Here is a 24,195-nt window from a genome sequence, read left to right on the forward strand (position 1 = left end):
AACGCCCCACCATCAGGTGCTCAGGAGAGTGCCAAGAACCAAGGGGCCCAAGTCAAGACATCAGGACACACACGGCAGAGTGTATCACAAGGTGAGGCAGGAGTTGGGGCTTCCTTCCACCCAAGCAGAAGGTAAAGGGGACTGTCCGTCCCCCTTAGACATGAGGCCCCTAAGAGCAATTCTTATCTGCCTTGCTCACTGATGTACTCTGGAGGTGAAAGGTCTGGCATGCAGTCGGTACTCACTAAATGTCGAGAGACTGAATAAGTGAGTGAAAGGAGACGTGGGAAGGACGGAGGTACTCAATCACTTCTGCTGAGTACAACCAGCCATGGGTACTGCTGAGTACAAACACATCCAGTGTCTGGATGTGTTCCCAAACACTGGAAGCCCCATCAGCCTCCACTGTCAGGGACTGGGGAAATAAAGCGGGACGACTGGACCGTAGGCAACCGTTAAAAGGATATTGCACAAAAATATTGCCCGGGTTAGTTAAAATAAGATATGTTTACTTATGAGCATAGAAAGAAAGTTGGAAGGATAGCCATCAGAGCTGTAGCTGTAGCTACCTCAGGGTTAAGAGATTATGGATGATTTTTGCATCCTTCCTTTGGTTCGTCAGTATTAAAAAAAATTTTTTTCCTGCAGTGAAGCGGTATCCCTTGTAAGAAAAAGAGCACAAGCGTCTGTTAGTCTGTTTGCTTGTTACCCCTGCTGTTTTAATGAGGGAGCAGCTAATACATTATTTAAAACGCCAGCAGAGCGGGGCGCCTGGGTGGCTCAGTCAGTTGAGCCACTGACTTCGGCTCAGGTCATGATCTCACGGCTCGTGAGTTCGAGCCCCACGTCGGGCTCTGTGCTGACAGCTCGGAGCCTGCTTCAGATTCTGTGTCTCCCTCTCTCTCTCTGCCCCTCCCCAACTCATGTTCTGTCTCTCTCTGTCTCAGAAATAAAGAAACATTAAATAAATAAATAAATAAATAAAACACCAGCAGACTAAAGGCCAGACTTGGGGAGGAACCGACTAAAGGGCTACCTGCCTGGGATCTCTAACATTCAGCCTGAAACCGAGGTCCAAGAGGAAGGATCGGAAAGCTGCTTTTTTGTCATTCCTGCTCAAACATGCCCAGAAGCTCACTGCCGTGGTTAAAAAGGCCCCTTCTTCCTCCTGACATGCTTCTAGTTGATAGGGGAGATACGAGTATATACACTGCCTAACGAGACTCAGTGAGGTTATTTTCATTCTGAAAGGAAAATAGACGTGGCCCACAAAACTGTAGAATTTTCCTAAATTGGTGCTCATAGACCAACTGTTCTCTGCTCTTCTCTGACCTCCCAACTTTTCGGGCTGCTGGGAACTGGGCCTGAGTGGGCCCTGGGAGCCTGGGGCACCAGAACACGCACACTGTAGGCTGGAGATGCCTCTCGACCCAGGGACAGAGCATGGGGCTTCATGCCTCGCCACCGTGGAAATCAGGCCACTGTCTACCAGCGTCTACCTCCCTCTCCTTCACCTTTGGACCAGGAACACTGGGATCCTTCCTCCAAAACCCGGTCTGTTTGGTTCTGTGCTTGGACAACAGGGTTCCGCACGATCGTCTACAGAAATTGCTCAGGGACAGGAAGGGCCCTTGTCTGGCTCCTGGGGATCCCCCCAGATACCAGAGCCACGGCTGTCCCGGGAGAGACAGGTCACAGATGCGGCCACAAGCGTGGCGGGGACGTGCTAGCTGTCCCCTCAGCTCCAGAGCAGACAGGCCGGAAGCAGACTGAGGAACACCATGAGTGTTATTTGTAGTAGTGGCTGAACAGCAGTGACTTAAATGTTTTTCCCTCATCACAGAAATATACACAGACACCGCAGAAAATATAGAATCGAGTACTACTGCTAATAATATAGCCACTGTTATTAAGAATGAATTTTAACCAGGGCCATCAGCTCTATTTCGAGGCATACAACTACACTCCTAGGCACACATGCCTCTCTCTATTTATTTTTGATGCTCCTATCCTGCTCGTCTACACAGCCAACAGAAGGAAAGTACAGGGAGGCTAGTGGGTGTTGAAACCGGGAGAAGGGCTGAAGTCTGAAAATAGAAAGAAATGTGTTTCAGAGGAGAGTGAAATAGAACGGACAGCCACGGGGTGCCGGGGTGGCTCAGTCGGTTAAGCGTTCGACTTTGGCTCAGGTCATGATCTCACAGTCGGTGGGTTTGAGTCCCGCCCTCAGGCTCTGTGCTGACGGCTGGGACCCTGGAGCCTGCTTTGGATTCTGTGTCTCCCTCTCTCTGCCCCTCCCCTGCTCGCTCTCTCTTGTCTCCCTCTCTCAAAAATAAACATTAAAAAAGTTAAAAAAAGAAAGAAAGAACAGAGAGCCACGCATGTTCCCTGACCACGGAGGAAAGCAGGAGAGGCTCTGCGAAGGGAAGTCAGCCTCCCTTGGACAGCAGACCCTGGTCCTCGGCCACGTTATTTGACCCTCACTTCCTCAGAGCAGGAGCCTAGGAGGGTGATTTAGGGTAGAGTTGCCAGAGAAAGTGGAGGACACTCAGTTAAATTGAATTTCAGAGAAACATGCTTTGGGACGTACTTACACTAAAAAATCATCTGCGGTCATGTGAAATACAGATATCGCAAGGGATGCGCTTATATTACCTTATTATTTGCTGTTCCTCTGAAATGGGAGTTACGCTGGGTGTCCTGTACCTGTATTTGTATTTACCTGGCAATCCTAACTTGGTGGCTCGTTAGGGAAAGGGCTGCCGGGGGTGGGGCTGAGGGGCAGCGGTCTGGTGGTACAGTGTGGCCACCTGGCCTTTCTTCAGAGACCTGATGACCCCTCCTGGAGTGGCTGGGGGAGGGAAAGGTGTTCGGATGAGGAACAATTCATATCCATAGAGCAAATGATGGGGAGGAGACCCAAGACCATGTCCCAGAGGAAGGGCTGGAGGAACTGAGATGTTTAGCTTGGAACAGAAAAGGCAGTTGCAAGGGGGGTGGTGGGCAGGACTACCCTCCTTAGCCACTGATCAGTTCTCACCTGGGGCGGAGGGGGCAGCCCTCAGCGGCTCCAGAAGGCAGAGGCAGAGGCAGAGGCAGAACCAAGGTGGGGCAGGTACAAGGAGGCAGATTACAGGCCAGCAGTGTGGCAGGTGGCCAGGGAGGAAGGGTGTCAAGAGGCTGGACTGGCTGACATTCTCAAATGGACCCAGTCAGGCTACTTGGGAGGGTGAAATCCTGCAAGGTACTCACCAGGGTTGTCCCCAGTAAAGGCCACCACTTGGCATCCTGGAGGAAATCCATAGCGCTGGACGTAGTAGGAAGAAATGGCTCCCTGAGGAGGAGAAGGAAGTACACCCTATTGAAGCAAATCCCACCTGTTCACAGCCGTCCAAACCTCAGGTTGCAAGAATGCTACAAGCCCCAGGTCACTGGGCCTGCACTCACATCACTCCCAAGGGATGTCGCAACAGGATGTCCCCTCCTGTTCACAAAAAGCCAGAGGAACCCAGCACAGGCTTGGAACTATAAATTTAAGGTCATCCCACTGCCTTGAACACCACTGGATTTTGAGAGGCAGCTGGAACAAACCAATCCCCAACTTGTACTTTCTTCGTAAGCTCCACATTCTGGTATAGCATTAATGGTAAATACATAACCAGTGGACACACAGTAAGCAAATTCACGGAAAGACATAATGCCTTACATACTCATTCTATCAGCCCAGCAATCTGATTAAGAATAACCAAACATGCGGGGCGCCTGGGTGGCTCAGTCAGGTAAGCTGCTGACTTCAGCTCAGTTCATGATCTCACGGTTCTGAGTTCAAGCCGCACATAGAGTCCTGTGCTGGCCTGCTTCTGATCCTCTGTCTCCCTCTCTCTCTCTGCCCCTCTCCTGCTTGTGCGCGCGCTCTCTCACTCTCTCTCAAAAATAAACATCAAAAAAAAAAAGAAGAAGAAGAATCAACATGCAAATGCAGAGGTCAACTTTCTAAAGAAAATAAACCAAAAAAATAGCAGTGAGGGGGAGGGAACTCCCCTGAGAAGCATGGCCCCCAAGGCTCCTCCAAGGGCAGCTGTGGGACCAGAGATCGGGGACACCTGCTGGACAGACCCATAGAAAACACAGCTATAAAAGAGACACTTTTTTCCCCCCCTTTCCCTGACTTTACCTTAGTTCCAAAAGTTTGAAATAAATGATGGGCTTTCCTGGGGCCTAGAAAGAAAATTTTGCTCCTTATAGCAAAATTTCGGACTTACATCAGAATAAGCCATCTCCTGGGAGAGAAATGTCTCAGACCCCGTTGCCTCCAAAAACAGAGCCAGAGTCAGAGTTCGTGTGCAGGTGGCTTATTTGGGAAAGTGATCCCAGAAAACGAAAGGGGACCTGGGGAGGAGGGAGAGGCCACCCAAGGGTACATTGTCAAGCTGGTCACCACTGTGGGCAGCGTCCGAGGAGCCATGTAAAGGATCTGGGGGTTGTCCACCTGGGAATGGGGCGAGGGGCACATCTCCACAGGCCCCCGCTACTGAAGGGTGTCCCGTGGGATGTTAACTCCCTGGACCTCCAGGTTTGCAGAGCACAAACACGGAGTCACAGAAGCCCTGGGCGGAAAGGGAGGGAAATGAGATCCCACCCCGGCAGGCTGCGGCCAGGTGACACTGAAAAGCCACAGCAGCTGGTCAAACAGATGGGTTAGGAGGCTGCAAGGGAGGGCTGGAGAAGTGTCCAATACCATCCATCTCCAGATATCTTCCTGCAAAAAATGTGAAAGCTGCCTGGGCACCACCTTCCGAAGAAGGGATGATGGGAAACACCGGTTCCACTTGTCCCTGCACCCCCCATCACGTGGATGCATCTGTTACAAATGAAAACATGCTTTTCAGAATCGGTTCTTTTTGGTTCCTCAAGCTGCTAGTCTGTGCACGAGCTCCCTCCTGGAGGCATGTGTTCCCGGCATAAGGAAAACAAAGCCTGTTGCCGTGGACAAAACATTGCTTCCCATCTCACACACAAAACCAGAAGCCGTGCATGGAATACTAATCCCAGAGGCTGGGCTGTTTCCTGTTGGCCCTTCCTTATTCCTTCTGCTGTGTTTCAGCAAGGCTGGGTCCTGAACTGTCCCCCTTCCAAGGCGGGGGACACCCCTCCCTAAGCTCTGTACATCGGTGCTGATCTCAGAAAAGTGCTTTTGTGGCTGGGACTCTGAACGGGCAGCACAAGTGGCAGCCTGATCCTTCTCATCACCCTCCTCAGGCCTCAGGGACCCTTCTCCTTCCTTCCTGCTGACACCCTCAACCACCCAGCCGTTCTGTGTGTGGCACACGTTCCTGCCAAAGGGCCCCTGAGGGCAGGGCCCAGCTGTCTACTCCATTCTCCCCACAGAGCAGCCTAGAACTAAAGTCAGTTAACGCGGGGAAACCAAGGCAAATACACCCAGCCAGCGTGTATTCTGAATGGGGGTGTCGTGCTAATGGTTAAATGTTCTTCATCACACCGTTTGTCTTTTCGCTACAGAGTTGTGTGAGTTCTTTAGATATTTTGGATGCTAACTCCTTATCAGATATGATTTTGAAAAAAATTTTTTAATGTTTATTTTTTGAGAGAGAGAGAGAGAGAGAGAGAGCGTGAGCGAGCATGAGTGGGGGAGGGGCAGAGACAGAGGGAGACACAGAATGTGAAGCAGGTTCCAGGCTCTGAGCTGTCAGCACAGAGCCCGACGTGAGGCTCCAACTCATGAACCATGAGATCATGACCTAAACCAAAGTCGGACGCCCAACCGAGTGAATCACCCAGGTGCCCCCAGATACAGGATTTTTATGTATATTCTCCCATCCCATAGGTTGCCTTTTTGGTTTTCTGAAGTTTATTTGAGAGAGAGAGAAAGAGAGAGAAAGCACGGGGAGGGGCAAAGAGAGAATCCCAAGCGGGCTGTGTATCTCCAACACAGAGCCCCACGAGGGGCTCAAAATCACGAATGGAACCTTGAGATCATGACCTCAGCCGAAATCAAGAGTCAGAGGCTCAACCGAGGGACCCAGGCCCCCGGCCTCTCAGTTTTGTCGATGGTTTCCCTTTGCTGTGCAGAGCTTCTAAGTTTGATATAGTCCCACTTGCTTTTCTTGCCTTTGCTCTTGGTATCAAATCCCCAAAATCATCACCAACACCTGTTTTTCTCTAGGAGTTCCATGCTTTCAGGTCTTCCATTCAAGTCTTTCATCCATTTTGAGCTCATTTTTGTGTGTGGTGTAAGAGTGGTCCCGCTTCATCCTTTCCCATGTGGCTGCCCTAAATGTTTTCCATATTGCCCTTTGGACCGAGAACTATCCTGAGCACTTTAAATGCATCGGCTCTTCTCAAAAATAAATAAAAAACGTTAAAAAAAAAAATTAAAAAAAAAAAAAAAAAGCGGCCGATTTCGGCTCAGGTCATGATCTCACGGTCCGTGAGTTCGAGCCCCGCGTCGGGCTCTGTGCTGACAGCTCAGAGCCTGGAGCCTGTTTTGGATTCTGTCTCCCTCTCTCTCTGCCCCTCCCCTGTTCATGCTCTGTCTCTCCCTGTCTCAAAAATAAATAAAAAACGTTAAAAAAAAAAATTTTTTTTAAATGCATCGGCTCACTTATAGCGCACCTGGGCGGCTCAGTTGGCTGAGCGCGCAACTCTTGATTTCGGCTCAGGCCATGATCTCGCGGTTCGTGGGTTCAAGCCCTGCATCCATGCTAATGACGTGGAGCTTGCTTGGAATTCTCCCTCCCTCTCTCTCCACTCCTCCCCTGTTTGTGCTCTCTCTCTCTCTCTCTCTCTCTTTCTTGAAATAAATAAATAAACTTTAAATGCATCGACCTGTTTATTCTGCACATCAGTCTGACAACATAGAAAGTATCATTATTCCTTCAGGAACAACAGAAATGAGGAAACAGAGGCACAGACTAAAGTCACAAAGCTGGCAAATGGCAGAGACGACATTCCAGCCTGGGCAATACGGTGCCAGGGACTGCGTTCTCCGTAGCTTCCTGGCACCTCTTTCCTCCTACTCTCTGCCTCCTCCAAGCTTCAGAGGTGGTTCCGACCCCAAGAATTTCAGCATTCTGTGTATTTTTTCCTAACGTATGCAATCACCCACAACTTATACCTTCAACTTTTCTTCCTATCCTAATAAATTTCTAGCAGAATTTTCCTAAGTCCCCCTACCCCACACCTCACCGCCATGAGGCAGTCATATATACCTGCACCTGAGTACCTGCTAAATGCAAGGCACTGATCAAGACATTCGGCTTTGACTTATGTCAAAAGCTTCTCTTGTACACTGCTTTCCCCAGTAGCTGCCAGCTCTTAAAGGAGCCACGCCGCCGGAAAGAGGACCTACCACAACTGAGCAGGACGGTACCGGTGAGCCAAGCTTCTCCTCTAAATGAGGAGCACAGGCAGCAAGGCAGACCCGCGACCAGACTTTGTCCTTGATCTGCAACAAATTCATTCCAGAACCTAAGGGAACGAAGGAAACAAGAAACAGAAACATCTTTAGAAAGGACCTTTTGGGAAAATGTACAAGCGGGGCAGAAAGCCAATCATTCTCTTGCAGCAAACTTATACTTGGACCTCTTCCCACCGGAACGTATACGGTGTGCCTGGGTCATTATGGAGCTGGCAAACATGAGGCCCGCAGGGGCCCTTGGAAACACACGGTCCCACCTCCTCCGCATTTCCCTCATGGGCTCCAGCTCCACCATTAGCCTGCAAATCTGCAGCCCTAAGACCCGACAATACGTAGACCAGGCACTGTTCTTTGTGTCCCCTGGGTTCAAGGTGTCTGCTTGGAGGCAGCCCTGTGCTGATGTGGGTCAGCCCTCAGGATTTCCCAATCACATCTAACTTATCGAGGGAAGCTAAGCCTGTCTGAAAACAATCTACTGCTCCCGAGGCTTTCCTGAGGACGGCGAGGGGGAGACGAGCCAGAGCACAGGGGGAGGCCTCCCGTCTTCCTCCTCCCCTGGGTCCAGGTGGAGGCACATAGACGTCGGCCGGGATGCTAATGGAGTCATGCACCCAGGTGAGGAGGTCAGACCACAGGTAAATCAGGGGGTGACTTCTCAGGGGGGTGAGGACAGCGGCGTGGAGGGCCCGGCTGAGGCTGAAAAACGCGAACCTCTGGACCGCCCCGGGAATGGGGCTGTGACTTTCCCCCCGCAGCACAAACAGCCCCAGGGGAGGTGTGGCGAACACAAGTGGACACATGCTGTTCCAGGCTTAGGGTTCTGCTGGTCTCACTTCTCCGGAGCTACCTGTGGGAACCTTCTCTTCTCCAGATCGTGAGTGAAGCTGGGGGACCGGCTTCCTCTCCCTGAACACTAGAATAACAGCTGGCATACGACAGCACTCAAACACTCCAGATGGAGTCCCAGGAGGCTCTGAGCATTCCAAGACTCCTCTGAAGCCACGTTCATAGGCCTGGGCTCTTGCTCTGCGTTCTGGTCCCCTCTTCTGTTGGCAGGCCTTGCAGCCCGGCCTCATGCAAAAGTGCCTTCGGCAGCCTTGTCCCAGCTTTCCTTCCTCACTGGCATCACCCGCAGTTATTTCGGGCAAGGTTTTGGACTCCAGAAGCTCACCACTCTCTTGCGTTCCCCAAGAAACAACTCCTTGGGGGAGCCAGGCTCCAAGATGGCTCGTGCTCAGCCCTGAGCCCTGGTGTTCACACCTTGTGAGGTCCCTGTCTTCCTATACCTGGGTAGGTCTGTTGTGACCAGTAGGGTGGGGCAGCAGGGACGGTATGACACTTCCAAGACTAAGGTGTAAAAGATTCTGCAGCTTCTGCTTGACTGCACTCTCCTCTCATCCCTCACCCGGCGGGGGGGGGGGGGGAGAGGGGGATCCAGCTCCAGTGTCGTGAGTGGTCCTATGAGAGGGCCACATGGAGAGGAACACAGGCCTCAAACCAGTTCTGTCTGGAGCCCTGGAAGTGGATCCTCCAGCCCCAGTCAAGCCTTTACATGACTGGTCCTGGTTGCCAGCTTGAAGGCCACCCCATGAGAGCTCCTGAGCCACACAAGCCAGCCAAGCTGCTCCAAGATTACAGACCTGCGGAAATTCTGTGAGATCATCAACACTTGTGGTTTCAGCTGCTAAGCACCAGGGACATTCATTACACAGCAGAAGACAATATGCTCCCTTCTCGGCAACAGACGACAGGGCTAAAAGACTAGCACCCAGCCGGGTGGACAGGGCTCACGCTGCCCACAGCCCCACATGTGCACGTGCATACAGAACAGGCCAGCGCCGGGACTCTGAAGGCTTACCATCACTGCAGTCGATAGGAGAGTAAGACCCAAGGAACAGGGAGGCAGCAAAGCTACTGACCAAAGAAATTCTCTGTAAAAGGAAGACACAGTCAGCTAGGACTCATTTCCATAAGCCACCGAATCCTCTGAGGCACACAACATGAGAAGAGCTTTCAACTGAGGAGGGAAGTGGAAATTTGGAGCAAGGTGCCCAGTAATGGTAGTGACTGAATATCTTGGCTACTAGAACATCAGAGTATCTGGATCACCAAGACTCCTTGCGAGAGCACCTCACGCTGCAGTTTCTGTTGGGCCATAGAACTCAAGTCCGACAAAGCAAAAAAGCAACAAGCCCTATGAAAAAGCCGTGCTTAGGGAAGTGGCTTTTCTACCCAGAATCCAGGAGGTGTGATGCCTGATCTCCTTCCTCCATTCCTGTGGTCTCTATATCTAAGTCACAAGGGAAGGGGGGATGTGTGGCCACAGGACTCAGAACCAACAAAGACACCCTCAGGGGTTCAGAGCAACTTAAGCGAAAACCAGTCCCTCAGGAGCTGGAGGACTGATAATGGATTTCAAATGTTGGCCTGGGGGGTCTGTGCTTCCACGTGGGAATCGCTGGCCCTTGGACCACTGCAGAGAATGCCAGCACCTCCTGTCCCCTGTCCCGCCTCAGGCCACCTTAGTTCAGCACGGAATTTGGAGAGGGTTTTACATCTCTGCCCTTCCCCTCCTCCCCGAAATCTACACAGCACGTGCTGCAGAGTCATCTGGAACCCTGAGTCATTAAATAACAAACCGGATGCTGTGAACTCCCAAGATTAAAAAGGCACTTTGGCTGAACATGAGCTGATCGTTTTCTAATTATTCAGAGATGAAAATCACTAGCCAAGGTGTCGAGGCTGCTTCTCAGGCGGCATTAAGTGCCGGCTCTCGGCGACCGTGGTCCAAGGAATGAATCTGAGTTTCTGGGACACAGGCTCCGGTTGAAGGGCCACAGCTAGGGACACAGGGGTTCAGCTTTCCACATTTCTGGAGGAAACACTGAGCCCACACCAATCAAGTGCCTGGGAGCCATTTCCATGCAGGAAACTGAGAAGACCGAGACTAAAAGGCACCTGGAACTCCTACTCAGGTGGCCGAAGACACCAGTCCCCACTGCTCCCACCCTGCCCTCTGCCCCCTGGGGTCAGGAGAGGCCCTGACTTCTCTTTCCCACGATTCCATTCATTCCCTCCTCTTTGGAAACAGCTCGACAATGAGGAAAAAAAAGCCAAACTGAATATATCATTTTCAATGTCTGCTAATCCATGCTTTTGGCCAATGCGCGCAAGATGTATTTATACTACAGGTTAAGTATTATAAAAGGAATTCAACTGTGACTGAAAGCAAAGAGGAACGTTGAACCGACCTCCGTGTGTGAGTAGGCCTCGGGGTTCTGCTGGTAAATCTTCGCGATCTGGTTTCCCGTAAATCGCTGCAGAGAAGAGCGCAAATTCTTAAAAATCCATATCCTGTGTGCAATGATCGGCTCTCACAAAGTGAGGTTAGCGTAGCATGCTCTGGATATTAGTACAAAGGAAGCTTTCTCAAGGCCTTGACTCTAGAAATGTTTGCTGAACACCCTCCAGGAATAAGCCTCGCTCCTCACCCGCAAGGTGATGGCGAAGCTGACCAAGAGCGCCTGCGCAGGGTATTTTCCCCGCCCCCCCCATTGTTCTCAAGGCAGGAGGGGTCACATGACCCCAGCTGCGCCAATCGCAGCCGGCCCTGGAAGGGTGGCTGAAGGCAGCGGGAACCGAAGCTGGCTTTTTTTTTTTTCTTTTTTTGGAACTTTTCCAGGCTCTGCCTTACATGAACTGACTTCTCTCGGGTTCAAAACTGCTCGAAGTGTGGGCGCTATTTTTGGCCCCCGCTTAGAGGCTGAAGCGGAGGTGCCATCGCCGCCCCCGTACAGGGCCGCTCGACATGAGGAGCACAGCCACGTCCACGCCTCAGCTCCCTTCTGCGAAAAGGGCAACAGGAGGTCCGTCCTGGCTCGCCAGCAGCAGAGGGAGGCAGGACAACCGGGAGCAGACCCAGGGGCCAGACACCCACGTGTCTCCTGTGATTCCCCTGGGGGTGGGTCGGCAGCTGTGTCCTCCCAGACACCCAGGGAGAAGGGACGAGAAAGGACCAGAGCCAGCAACCGGACCTTCCCCCCGGGACCAACCCTAATGCCCAGCCCGTGGCAGGTGCGGCGCACCTCGTAGGCCCGGGAGCCTGTGAGGCAGCTGAGAGCCTGGGCGCCGCCCACCGCGGCCTCCAGCTGGCGACACTGGGCTGTGGTGCTGGAGTCCATCCACACCGGGCTGTCGCTGATGGAGAAACAGGCCTGGAGAGGAGGAACAAAGGCGCAGGCTGGAACGATGCCTGCTGACTCTCTGGGAGCCACCCTGGCCTTGGCGGTTACACTGCCAGTCACGGCTGTGATTGCATATGACCTAGGAAGACCCACGGGCAAGCCCTTCGTGCCCAAATCTTGGCCCGGCTCCGCGGGGTCTCTCCCCAGAAGGCTCAAGGTTGAAGGTTCTAACAAGGACACCTGAGCACTGCAGGCAACACTAGAGACGAGCAGCCAAGTGCAGTGTCAACGGAGGCATCCGAAGCTGGGAGGCGGGGAGAAGACACAGCCTGCCTTCCCAGCATCACCAGGAGGCAGCACGCCCCATGGGGAGATCCCCGAACGGGGAACTAGCCGGAGCCATGCCAGACCGGAAGGGACCCTCTGATGAGGACTGTTGGCACCCCACCCTCCGTTCAGACACCAGGGATACCCACTGGGGGGCAGGGCAGCCCATGTTCACAGCACTATTGCCCGAGCCAAGTTCCTATACCCTTGACAATGCACAAAAGCCCCAGACTTCAGGGCCCACGGGGGCTTGGGCCCTTCACCCCACCCCACAGAATTTTCTAAGACTCCCACAACATGGCCACGGTTACCTGCAGCTGCTTATGTAACGGGAGGTCTGGTGACAGGCTTCTCAGCACCTGGCTGGCCCCAGCCTTCCAGTATACACTTCCATGTTGCTGTCGAGGGAAAACGCACGCACACGTTCACGCGGCTACACACCGTTACCACCTCCTGGAGACACAGAAAGACTCCAGACCACACCCCGAAAGAAACGGGCTCCAAGCCTGCCCCTGCCACTTCTTAGTCACAGAACTCATCACCTTTGTGAGACTTGGCTTTCATTTCTAGAAAATGAGAGCTCTGCCCTGTTCACCTCAAAACTTACAGGAAGGGTCCAAGAAAGAATTATTGGTCTGGATTTTGGTAATTTTGTAAAGTTGTATTTAAATATGTTGCTCATAATATTATCTGAAATTCACGCCTTCATTCACTTACCCATTCATTCATTCATTCAACAAACATTTATTGAGCACCTAGATCATGCCAGGCAATGAGACAGATGAATAGGATAGTACTGTCCCTATTCTCTTGACGCGGGGGTTGACGCAGGGAAAAAGACAAACATACAATTATAAAACCCCATGGATGTGCAGTGGCAGGGCAGCGGGAACACAGAGGAGGGGCATCTAACCAACTGGGAGCACTCATGGGTAGAGGTGGACATGATTAGTAGGAAAGGAGCTGAGAGTTGAGTGTGTGGGTGTTCCATGCAGAGAGCGACCACAGGTGAGAGGTTGGCAGGTGTGGGAATGGTGGCATTCTTTTTATTTATTTTTTTTTTAAGTTTATTTATTTTGAGAGAGAGAGAAAGCACGAGTAGGGGAGAGGCAGAGAGAGAGAGGGAAAGAGAGAGAATCCCAAGCAGGCTCTGCACCAGCAGCACAGAGCCCGACGCGGGGCTCGAACCCACAAACCACGAGATCACGACCTGAGCTGAAGTCGGATGCTTAATCACTGAGCCACCCAGGCTCCCCGGAATGGTGGCATTCTAAACAGTGGGCTGGGTCTCAGGTGGGAGGTGGTGGGGACAGCCTGAGCACCGGGGCCTTGACGTCCGTACTCAGGAGGCTGGGGTTTATCGGGGAGGTGTGGGAACTCTGGATTAGCAGGGGAGTATCGTGGCCAGGGCTAAATGTATGAAAGGGTTTGGGGGAGTCACAAAGAAGGTACAGGGGAGGCAGGGAGGCTGAAGCAGAGACCCAGAGAAAAATCATAGACGTTCGGCCTGGGGCAACAGAGGCAAAATTGGAGAGAAGGTGGTAGATTGAAGAGTCATGTAACAAATCACTGGGACATGGGGGCCCCCTTGGACATGGGGTCAAGGATGATGGGTGGGTTGTGGCCCTGGGGAAAGACAGACCACTCAGTCTAGCACAGAAGTTGGGATACCTGGCCATGGGGCCGGGGGATGCCCAGGAGGGACAGGGTGTCCCAGCCTGAGGTTTAGGTAAGAGAAGTGGATGAGATCACTCAGAGAATCCATGTAGTTTAACAAGGACAGGAGCAATAAATTCCTGTCGGGGTAGGGAGAGAGAGGGGGAGAGAGAGGAGGTGGCTTTAGAAAACTCAGTAAGCACTCTCTGATGAGGATGTGAAAATAGGCTAATTAGGCATGGAGCAAAGTGATTCAGAGGGTACGGCTCAACTTGGGTCCTGACGCCCCCTCCCAGCAGCTGTGTGACCTGGGGTAGGTGACGTCACCCCTCTGTGCCTCTGGGTTCCTATATAAATGGCAATGATATTAAAAGCAGTAGCTAGGGGTGCCTGGGTGGCTCAGTCAGTTGAGTGTCCAACTCTGGATTTCAGCTCAGGTCACGATCTCATGGTCTGTGGGATCCAGCCCTAAGTCAGACTTCGTGCTGACAGCACAGAGCCTGCTTGGGATTCTCTCCCTCCCTCTCTCTCTACCCCTACCCCACTCACGTGCATGATCTCTCTCAAAGATTAATGAACTTTATTTTTTAAATTTATTTGTTATTTATTATTTTTTATGCTTATTTATTTTTGAAAGAGAGAGCACGAGCCGGGGAAGGCCAGAGACAGAAGGGGACACAGGATCCAAAGCGGGCTCTGTGCTGACAGCAGGGAGCCCGACGTGGGGCTCGAATTAACAAACTGTGAGATCAAATCATGATCTGAGCTGAAGTCGGGCATTTAACCCAGGTGCCCCTTAAATTTATTTTTAAATGTTTATCTCCTTTTGAGAGAGAGAGAGACAGAGCACGAGCAGGGGAGGCACAAAGAGAGAGGGAGACACAGAATCTGAAGCAGCCTCTAGGCTCTGAGCTGTCAGCACAGCACCCGATGCGGGGCTCGAACCCACGACCCATGAGATCATGACCTGAGCCGAAGTCGGATGCTTAACCGACTGAGCCTCCCAAGAGCCCCTAGAAATATAATTTCTAACTTCGCTTCTGCTTCCAGGAAACACAAAAGCAATTCTAGTGCTCCAAGGCAGGCATCCTAAATGCTCGTCCAACGCCTCCCCCCACCCCACCGGAGGACCTCTGTCCGGTTCTGCCTGACCCAGTGTCCTGTTCCGTATAATGCTTCACAGTACGAACTGCCTCAGATCCTTCAGCAAGGAGGCAAGCTATACCATCCTCCGAGGTAGGAGGGCGGTAGGGGTCTCTACCAGCAACGGCAGGGGTGCAGTGGCTCTCAAGGACAAGCATTCCCTCCAGGGGAGCCCCACACCACTGCCCCACAGCCGCCCCGCACGCCGCCCGGAGGCTGCCACACACAGACCTGGCCGGCCCCAGACAGGGCGAGGACTTGAGAGAAGTCAAAGCCCGAGGCCTTCATCCTCTCCAAGATGATATCCAAAGCCTGAGAAGACAAACAGAGCCCACCGTGACTGTCCTGAACCACCGAGTCAGGCAAGCCCACGAGCCTCCACACTGAAACGTAAGTGTTCGCCATCACCCCGGAGATGAAAAAGAGCCGATGGCCTGGGATACGTAAGCACCAGAATAATTAACCAAAGTAGAGATCAACCAAACGAAAAGTTGAAGTAGGGTAAACATAGTTTAAATAGACGGAATCAGAAACCACTGGTCCTCAAGTTCTGCTTCTCCGATTTGTGACTTCCAAGCACTTGGCAAGAGCAAGGTGGATCATATCGTGGTTTCTTTTCTCTGCATTTTCAACCCACCGGACTAGTGGTCTGACTTCACTGCAACAGAGAAGTGAAGAGTGACGTAGACGGCCCCATCAGAGTGGGGACCAGGCCTAGACTCCCCACGTCCAGGAGCACCAGGCTGGAAGGAGTAGGTAGAGATGGCCGCCACTTGTCCCAATCCCCGTTCCACCCTCTACCAATCTTCTTTTTTTGCAAGACCCAAGTGTGGGATAAACGGTGCTGCCCAGAAGAGCCTGACACTTGCCCTAAGGTTTCAGGGCAGGATTAGAGATTCACCCCAGGCTGCATTTCCCTTGAGGACAGAGCAGCCCCTGGAGCTCTGACCCATCCACCATCCCCTCCCTATGCTGGGAGGGCTCCTTTCACAGCCCTGGCTGTGGCTGCCAACTTGGCCCCCCTGGCCAAATCTCAGGCAGGGAGTGGGGCACCCCTGGAGCGGGGATTGGCGAAGCCAGAACAGGTCCAATCCTGACGGGCCTGCTCACGATTAGAAATCACATGGCCCCACCCCCAAGCCTGGCTCTCTATCCAGTGCTCACTACCCCAAGTTAAAGCCTTGGCCTATCAGAAGCCCCCGGCATTATCAGTAGAACCTCTAGATCGACTCTTGCCTGTCACGCCCACCGTCCCTTGGTCTGGGGCTCAGCCCTAAGAAGTACATTCTGGCTGGCCTGTCTGGTGGAAATCTGTCCTTTACCCCAATCCTCCAGTATGAGTCAGGGTCAAGTTGATAAAATGTTTAAAAATCACACCAATCGTCCTAACAGAAAGAATTTAGTATAGGGAATTAATTGCTTAGACCAGTGTTGGAGGCCTGAACAAGCTTTGGTGGACACATTAAGGACAGCCTTTAGCTGGCTCCCAGTTGTAGGGTCTTGGGACCCCTGAGGCAGACTCCAGCCCTATTATGCTGGTCTGTACTGGCCATACCCCTGGTCCTGTGGCTTCACGGGTCGCCCATATTTGGCTACAGGTATCTTCCTTTCTTGTTGGTCCTGAGCAGGCAGGCCTGTCTTGGGGTCCAGCGGAACCTGACTGGTCAGGTCATAAGCCACCGTTGAGAAGTTGCCCTGCTTCAAGAGCTGAGGATTCTGGGGGCTGAGCACGAAGACACCAGTGCTGTGTCTGGATCTCGGGGTAAAAGGGAGGCCACAGGGCCTGCCTGCAGAGTGTTTGGCAAAGGTTTGGGAAGGCGGCATTCTGAAGATGCTTACTCACTGGCAGGACTTGCAAGTTCTCAGCACCAGACCTACAAGCCCTGTGCGTGTCCTCTTGGCTCAAGAGGACCAGTTGAGGCTGAGTCTAGCCTTAGGAACCATGCAGACTCCATTTCCCAGTGAGGACCTGGTCTCAACAGAGGGCTTCCCAGTAAATCAGCAAGTCTGCCAGTGAGACAGCCTGGGGACAGGAGAAGGTCAGGGATCCCTATGCTTACCTGGACCCACATCAGGACTGGAGATGTCACTGTCAGCCCATCCTCGTGAACGTGAACTCCACCCTGAGTCCTACAAGGAGAATAAGACAGAGTGTTGGCAGAGCCTTGGGCAGGGGCGCAGTGGGGGGCAGACCCCGGATCCCTCCATTGGAAGAAGAAATGCCCTTTCCCCAACCTCGATGGGAACTCTAAACTGAGCAAGACTGAACAGTGCTCGCAAGATGGAAAGAGAAGTCCTAGCAATTGCTCAGTGGTGACGATTCTCAGAAGACACCAGCAAAAATATGCCTTCTAAAGAGGAAGGACTCACCCTGGAAGGCAGGCATGGCGTCACTTGGCACTGTGGCCACGAGGGAACTAGCGGGCGCAGGGCTGGATTAAAACCCTCCCAAGCCCACTGGGGTAGGCATGTGCTACAGAAGTGCTGTGTCTGCGGGAGAACTTCTTGGCTCTCAGACCAGGGAGTCCTTGGATTGCAAGCCTGGAGAGTTAGCTGCCTGGGCCCCTCTCCAAAACCCAACCCTTTCAACTATGAGTTTAGAAAAAAAAAAAACAAAACTCAAAACGAAAACAGGCTCCAAATCCATACCAAGATACTATTAGATAACCATGTGATCCGGACATTCTATGCCTAATTACCAGCCAAGAGAAACGAAAGTATACGTTCACTGACAGGTTTGTATACAAGGTTTCATCGCAGCCTTATTTGTAACAGTAGAAAACTGGAGTCAGCTTAGGTATCCCTAAGCAAGTGAATGGATAAATTGTGGTGCGTGTGTTACACACACCGGCAGGGAGATGAATCTCCAATGATCGTGCCGAGTGAAGGAAGCCAGACAAAAAGAGTACATATTACATGATGCCATTTATATAACTTGCTAGAAAATGCAAATCCACCTGTTGTAGTGGTTTCCCAAGTCCAGTCGGGGAGGAAAGGATAGAATGCAAAGGGGCACAAAGAATCTTAGGAGTGATGCAGATGGTCTGTATCTTGACTTTGGTGGTACTTTCACAGCTATAGGTCTGCCTCTATCAAAAGGCATTGAGATTGTACATTTTAATGGATGCCCTTTTTTGTACACAAGTTATACTCAATAATACTGATATTTTTAAAAAGATACCGTTAGGGAAAAAAGTGAAAAAGAGCAGACTTTCCCATAGACAAAAGGGGCGCTCAGGTGGCTCAGTCAGTGAAGCGATGACGGCTCAGGCCATGATGTCATGCTTCATGAGATCGAGCCACACGTCGGGCTCTGAGCTGACAGTGTAGAGCCTGCTTGGGTTTCTCTCTCCCCCCTCTCTGTCCCCCTCACTCGCTGATGCTCTCTGACTCTTTCTCAAAATAAATAAACTTTAAAAAAAAAAAAAAAAAGAAACTTGTTGGGGCTCCTGGGTGGCTCTGTCGGTTGAGCATCTGACTTCGGCTCGGGTCATGATCTCGCGGTCTATGAGTTCAAGCCCCACATCAGGCTCTGTGCTGACAGCTCGGAGCCCGGAGCCTGCCTCCGATTCTGTGTCTTCCTCTCTGCCCCTCCCCAACTCATGCTCTGTCTCTCTCTCTCTGTCAAAAATAAATAAACTTAAAAAAAAAAAACTTGTTAAAAAAAATCGCACATTACATAAATTCCTTTATAAGGAATGTTCAGAATAGGCAAACCCATAGAGACAGAGTAGACTGGTTGCCAGGACTGTAGGAGGAGAGATAGGGAGTGACAGCTAATGGATACAGGGCTTCTTTCTTAGGAGATGAAAACGTTCTAAAATTAAAGAGTGGACACTGTTACATAGTTCTGTGAATGTATTGAAAACCACTGCACTGGACATTTCATTTCTTTCTTTCTTTCTTAAGGAGGCTCCACGCTTAGCATGGAGCCCAAGGCGGAGCTTGAACTCACGACCCTGAGATCAAGAGTTGGACGCTTAACTGACCGAGCCACCCAGCTGCCCCCTGAATTGTACATTTTATTTATTTATTTTAATTTTTTTTAATGTCTATTTATTATTAAGAGACAGAGACACACAGAGAATGAGCATGGGAGGGGTAGAGAGAGGAGACACAGAACCCAAAGCAGGCTCCAGGCTCCGAGCTGCCAGCACAGACCCCCGACCCCGACGCGGAGCTCGAACTCGCAAACTGAGAGATCAGGACCTGAGCCGACATCCTCGCCCAACCAACTGAGCCACCCAGGCGCCCTTTGTACATTTGAAAAGAGTGAATTCTTTGGTATGTGAATTCTGTCGCAAGAGCTTTCTTTCTTTCTTTCTTTCTTTCTTTCTTTCTTTCTTTCTTTCTTTCTTTCTTTCTCTCATTCTTTCTTTCTTTTTTAAGGCTGTGATGAGGGATTCTCTGTATTAGTTCCGGAAAAAACAAAATTTCCATGGCTTGATACAGAGGAAGTCTGCTTCTCACTCCCGTAAAGCATAATCAGTGGCATGATAGGGACGAGGAGGGGGCTCTGTCCCCTGCAGTTATTCAGGGACCCAGGAGGACGACAGCAACTCTCATCTTCCAACTGGTTTCCAAGCCGCCCTGGCCACTCGCATCCAGCCGCAGAGCCGAGGAAGGAACAGGGCAGAGGATCGCGGTGGGGGCTGTGTGGATTAGGTCTTGCAGACAGGCCTGTTGACCTTCTCCCAGTTAGGGCTCAAGTCACACAGCTGAACATAACTGCCAGGAAGACAGGAGTAGACCCAGGAGGAGAAGGAAATAAGTCTAGTAGATCGCTGGTCAGTCTCTGCTACAGAATTCCTCGTGCGCATTAGTAAAAAGATACGACAGTTACCGACTCATTTAGCTCACAGTTCTGTCGGTCACCGGGCTGGGCTCGGCCGGGCTCACCCATGCATCTGGGGTCGGGTGTGAGTAGCCACAGGGCTCCGTTTCTGGAGACTGGCTGCCCCTTCTCTTGGCTGGGATCTGGGGGCGATTCAGCCACGTGTCTCTCATTCTCCACCAGGCTGGCCTGAGTTTGGTCACGTGGGGGCTAGACAGGGTCCCAAGGATGAGAGCAGAAGTCAGCAAGGCCTTCTTGAGACTTAGGTTCACGATCTCGCAGTCCGTGAGTTCGAGCCCCGCGTCAGGCTCTGGGCTGATGGCTCGGAGCCTGGAGCCTGTTTCCGATTCTGTGCCTCCCTCTCTCTTTGCCCCTCCCCGTTCATGCTCTGTCTCTCTCTGTCCCAAAAATAAATAAAAAACGTTGAAAAATTTTAAAAAGAGACTTAGGTTTAGAACTGGCACAATGGTACTTCCTTCACATTCTCTCTTGGTTAAAATCGACAGGTCAGGAGACGACTCCATCTCTTGCCCGAAGGAGGTACCAAGTCACATTGCAAAGGGCCTGGGGAATAATGGTCTTTTCTGCAATATATCCCAACATGCACAATCCACATGTCAAATATATTAAAGCACACGAGAAGTAGGGGCGCCTTGGTGGGTCAGTTGGTTGGGCATCCGATTTCGGCTCGGGTTCACGATCTTGTAGTTTGTGGGTTTGAGTCCCGCATTGGGCTCTGCACTGACAGGGCAGAGTCTGCTTGGGATTCTCTCTCTGCCCCTCCCCGACCTCTTCTCTCTCTCTCACTCTCTCTCTCTCTCTCCCTTTCAAAATAAATAAATCAACAAAAGAAAATACATGTGAAGTATTCAAAAGAAGCCCCAGACAAATGGAAAGACAAAACGTGTGCTTAGCTAGGAAGACTCAATCTCACAAAGCTGTCAATTCTCTGCAAGTTAACTTATAAATGGAATATGATCTCAATAAAAATATTAACAATTTTGCTTTCTGGAACCTTAAAAGCTGATTCTAGCGTACATTATCAAAAAAGAACAGGAAGGGGGCGCCTGGGTGGCTCAGTCGGTTGAGCGTCCGACTTCAGCTCAGGTCATGATCTCACAGCTTGTGAGTTCGAGCCCCGCGTCAGGCTCTGTGCTGACAGCTTGGAGCCTGGAGCCTGCTTCAGATTCTGTGCCCCACCCCTCTCTGCCCCAACCCACTTGCATCCTGTCTCTGTCTCTCTCAAAAGTAAATAAACATTAAAAAAAATTTAAAAAAAAAAAAAAAAAAAAAGAACAGGAGGGGTACCTGAGTGGCTCAGTCAGTGGAGCATCTAGCTCTTGATTTCAGCTCATGTCATGATCCCAGGGTCATGGGAGTGAGCCCCATGTTGGGCTCTGTGCTGAGCATGGAACCTGCTTAAGATTCTCTATCTAAAATTAAGGTTGGGGGGGGGGGAAGAACAAGAAAGAATGGCCGTGGAAACTGAGAATGAAGAACAATCAAAGGGGACCAACAATTCCAGATATTAAATCATATTGTAATGCTAGAATAACTAAAACAACATGTTACTAGCTCATGAACAGACCCACCAATCAATGGGCCAAAAGAAAACACTCAGAAAAAGACCTAAACACACACAGAAATTAGCATATAAAGGTGGCATCTCAAATCCGTGAGGTAAACACAGACTTCTAAAAAATGGTGTCAAAACCACTGGAGAGTCATCGGGAAAAGACTGAAGCTGGAAATAAATGGCATGCCATGTACTTAGATAAACTCCAAATATTTTTATATAAAAACTGAATCTTGCAAGAACCAGAAGAAGAGAACAGCGGTGAATTCCTTCACAATCTCGGAATGAGGAAGGCCTTTGAAACTCTGACTCAACATCTAGAAGCAACAGGAAAAGACTGAGAAGTTCAGTGGCACAGGAAACAAAAGCCCATGTGTGGCCACGACCCATTCACAAATCAAAACAAACAAAAATCTGGGGAACCTATTTGCAATTCATTTAACGAGGAGATCGTTCCTCTAACATTTGAAGAGCTCCTAGAAATAACCAATCCATCAGAAAAATGGGCAAAAGTCATAAAAAACTTCACAGAAAAAAAAAAAATTCAACTAGCCCTTCAACATATGAAAAGATGTCACCTTCATGCGTAATAAGAGAAATGCAAAGTAAATCCACATAGAGGGACTACTTTCACCTCTCTGATTGGCACAGAACTAAAACTCTTTAACAACCGCACCGCATTTAGGTGCTGTGGGAAACACACTCTCACGCATTGTTGGTGGGGTACAAATCAATACAATCCCTATGGGAGGCAATCTGGCCACATCTTCCAAAATCATACATCTATTTGCTCTTTGATCCAGCAATCGATTTCCAAACTTTTATCCTGCAGATACACCGGCACATGTCTGTACGGTAACTCACTTTTCACTGCAAAAACCTAAGGTCCTTCAGGTCTATCTACACAATGGAATACTATGCATCCTACAAAAAAGAACACAGAAGCTCTATGTACTGTTGTGGAAACACAGGCAAATTATTGTGAAACGAAGAAAGCAAAGTACAGAATGGCGTGTACCGTACTTTTTTATCCGGAAACAAGGGCGACAATGAAAATACTGACATCTGCTTATATTTTGATATAAAACACTGGAAAGATACACAAAAACCAATGAAAGTTCTCTGTCGAGGAGGGCAGGAGGGACAGATGAGATTCAGAAAAATTGAGACTTGTCACTACACGCCTTTTCTTTCAAATTATGTACCAAGTACCTGCAATGCCTATTAACAAAATAACTGTATTAAAACAACCGCTTTGGAAAAGAATTTGACAGTTTTAAAACCTACCCTACAACGTAACCATTCCTGAGTATTTCATTTCTAAGACAAATGAAAGCTTATGCTGACACCAAGACTTGTGTGTGAGTTTCACAGCCTCTTTATTGATAATAATAAAAAACTGGAAACAATCCAAATATCCCTCATCAAATGAATGGATAAGCCAACTGTGGTCCACCAAGCAATAAAAAGAACAAACTACTGGGGTGCCTGGGTGGTTCAGTCGGTTAAGTGTCCGACTCTTGATTTCGGCGGGTCACGATCTCATAGTTCTTAAGCTAGAGCCCCGTGTGAGGCTCTGTGCTGACAGCACTGAGTCTGCTTGGGATTCTATCTTTCCCTCTCTGTTTGTGCCTCCTGCATGCGTGCTCTCTCCTCTCAAAATAAATAAATGATCTTTAAAAAAAAGAAAGAAAGAAAGAAGAAAAAGAAAGAGAAACAGAAAAAAAGAAAAAGAAAAAGAAAAAGAAAAAGAAAAAAAAGAAAGAGAAAGAGAAAAAGAGAAAGAGAAAAAGAAAGAGAAAAAGAAAGAGAAAAAGAAAAAGAAAAAGAAAAAGAAAAAAAAGAAAGAGAAAGAGAAAAAGAGAAAGAGAAAGAGAAAGAGAAAAAGAAAAAGAAAGAGAAAAAGAAAGAGAAAAAGAAAAAGAAAAAGAAAAAAAAGAAAGAGAAAGAGAAAAAGAGAAAGAGAAAGAGAAAGAGAAAAAGAAAAAGAAAAAGAAAAAGAAAAAGAAAAAGAAAAAGAAAAAGAAAAAGAAAAAGAAAAAGAAAAAGAAAAAGAAAAAGGAAGGGGCACCTGGGTGGCTCAGTCAGTTGAGTGTCTGACTTCGGCTCAGATCATGATCCCACGGTTCATGGGTTCAAGCCCCATATCGGGCTCTGTGCTGACAGCTCAGAGCCCGGAGCCTGCTTCGCATTCTGTGTCTCCCTCTCTCTCTCTGTTCCTCCCCTGCTCAAGCTCTGACTCTGTCTCTCACAAGTAAATAAATGTTAAAAAAAAATGTTTTTGTGGTTTTTTTTTGTTGTCTTTTGTTCGTTTGTTTGTTTTTTAAAGGAAGAGCAGGGCACCTGGGTGGCTCAGTCAGTTGAATGTCCAACTCTTGATTTCATTTCAGGTCATGATCTCAACGGTTCATGAGATTAAGCCCCAGGTTGGGCTCTGCACTGCAGCTTGGGATTCTCTCTCTCCCTCTCTCTCTGTCTCTCCTCTGCTCTCTCTCAAAATAAATAACCTTAAAAAAAAAAAAAAAAGAACAAACTATTGATACACGTAACAACCTGGATGAATCTCAAAACGAATATATGGAGTTTTAAAAGTCAGACCAAAAAGACGGGGCACCCGAGTGGCTCAGGGTTAAGTGTCCGACTCTTAATCTTGGCTCAGATCTTGATCTCAGGGTCGTGAGTTCAAGCCCCACATTGGGCTCCATGCTGGGCATGAAGACTACTTAAAAAAATAAAATAAAAGTCAGATAAAAAAGAGTCTATTATTATGATTCCCTTTATCTAAAATTCCAGAAAGTGGAAACGAATCCATAGTGATAGAAAACTTATCAGTGGTTGCCAGGGGTTGGGGCTGGGGAAGAGGAATAAACTCAAAGGGGCACGAGAAAACTTTTGGGGGATGGAAATGTTCATTATCTTGATTCTGGTGATAGTTTTATAAAGGAACATCTATGTCAAAACTTATAAAGCTGTATACATTATACATATGCAATTTATCATAAGTTATATCTCAATAAAATTATAAAAATTAAAAAAA

At 49.7% G+C, this 24,195-nt stretch overlaps 1 protein-coding gene across 2 annotated transcripts in view; it reads right to left on the minus strand.

The window, feature by feature from the left end:
* Positions 1–24,195, minus strand: part of XYLB (xylulokinase) — a 59,178-nt gene that overhangs the window by 30,070 nt on the left and 4,913 nt on the right. For both annotated transcript variants that reach the window (XM_019418723.2, XM_019418722.2), the window contains exons 3-10: positions 16,809–16,878; positions 14,980–15,060; positions 12,261–12,347; positions 11,524–11,652; positions 10,690–10,755; positions 9,297–9,369; positions 7,370–7,488; positions 3,253–3,334 (exon numbers count right to left, since the gene is read on the minus strand). In XM_019418723.2, the coding sequence (XP_019274268.1) occupies positions 3,253–3,334; positions 7,370–7,488; positions 9,297–9,369; positions 10,690–10,755; positions 11,524–11,652; positions 12,261–12,347; positions 14,980–15,060; positions 16,809–16,878 (707 nt within the window). The remainder of the gene's footprint in view (positions 1–3,252; positions 3,335–7,369; positions 7,489–9,296; positions 9,370–10,689; positions 10,756–11,523; positions 11,653–12,260; positions 12,348–14,979; positions 15,061–16,808; positions 16,879–24,195) is intronic.

This window comes from Panthera pardus, unplaced genomic scaffold (genome assembly GCF_024362965.1).
Source record: "Panthera pardus isolate Hobbes unplaced genomic scaffold, ASM2436296v1 HiC_scaffold_16, whole genome shotgun sequence".
Taxonomy (NCBI): Eukaryota; Metazoa; Chordata; class Mammalia; order Carnivora; family Felidae; genus Panthera; species Panthera pardus.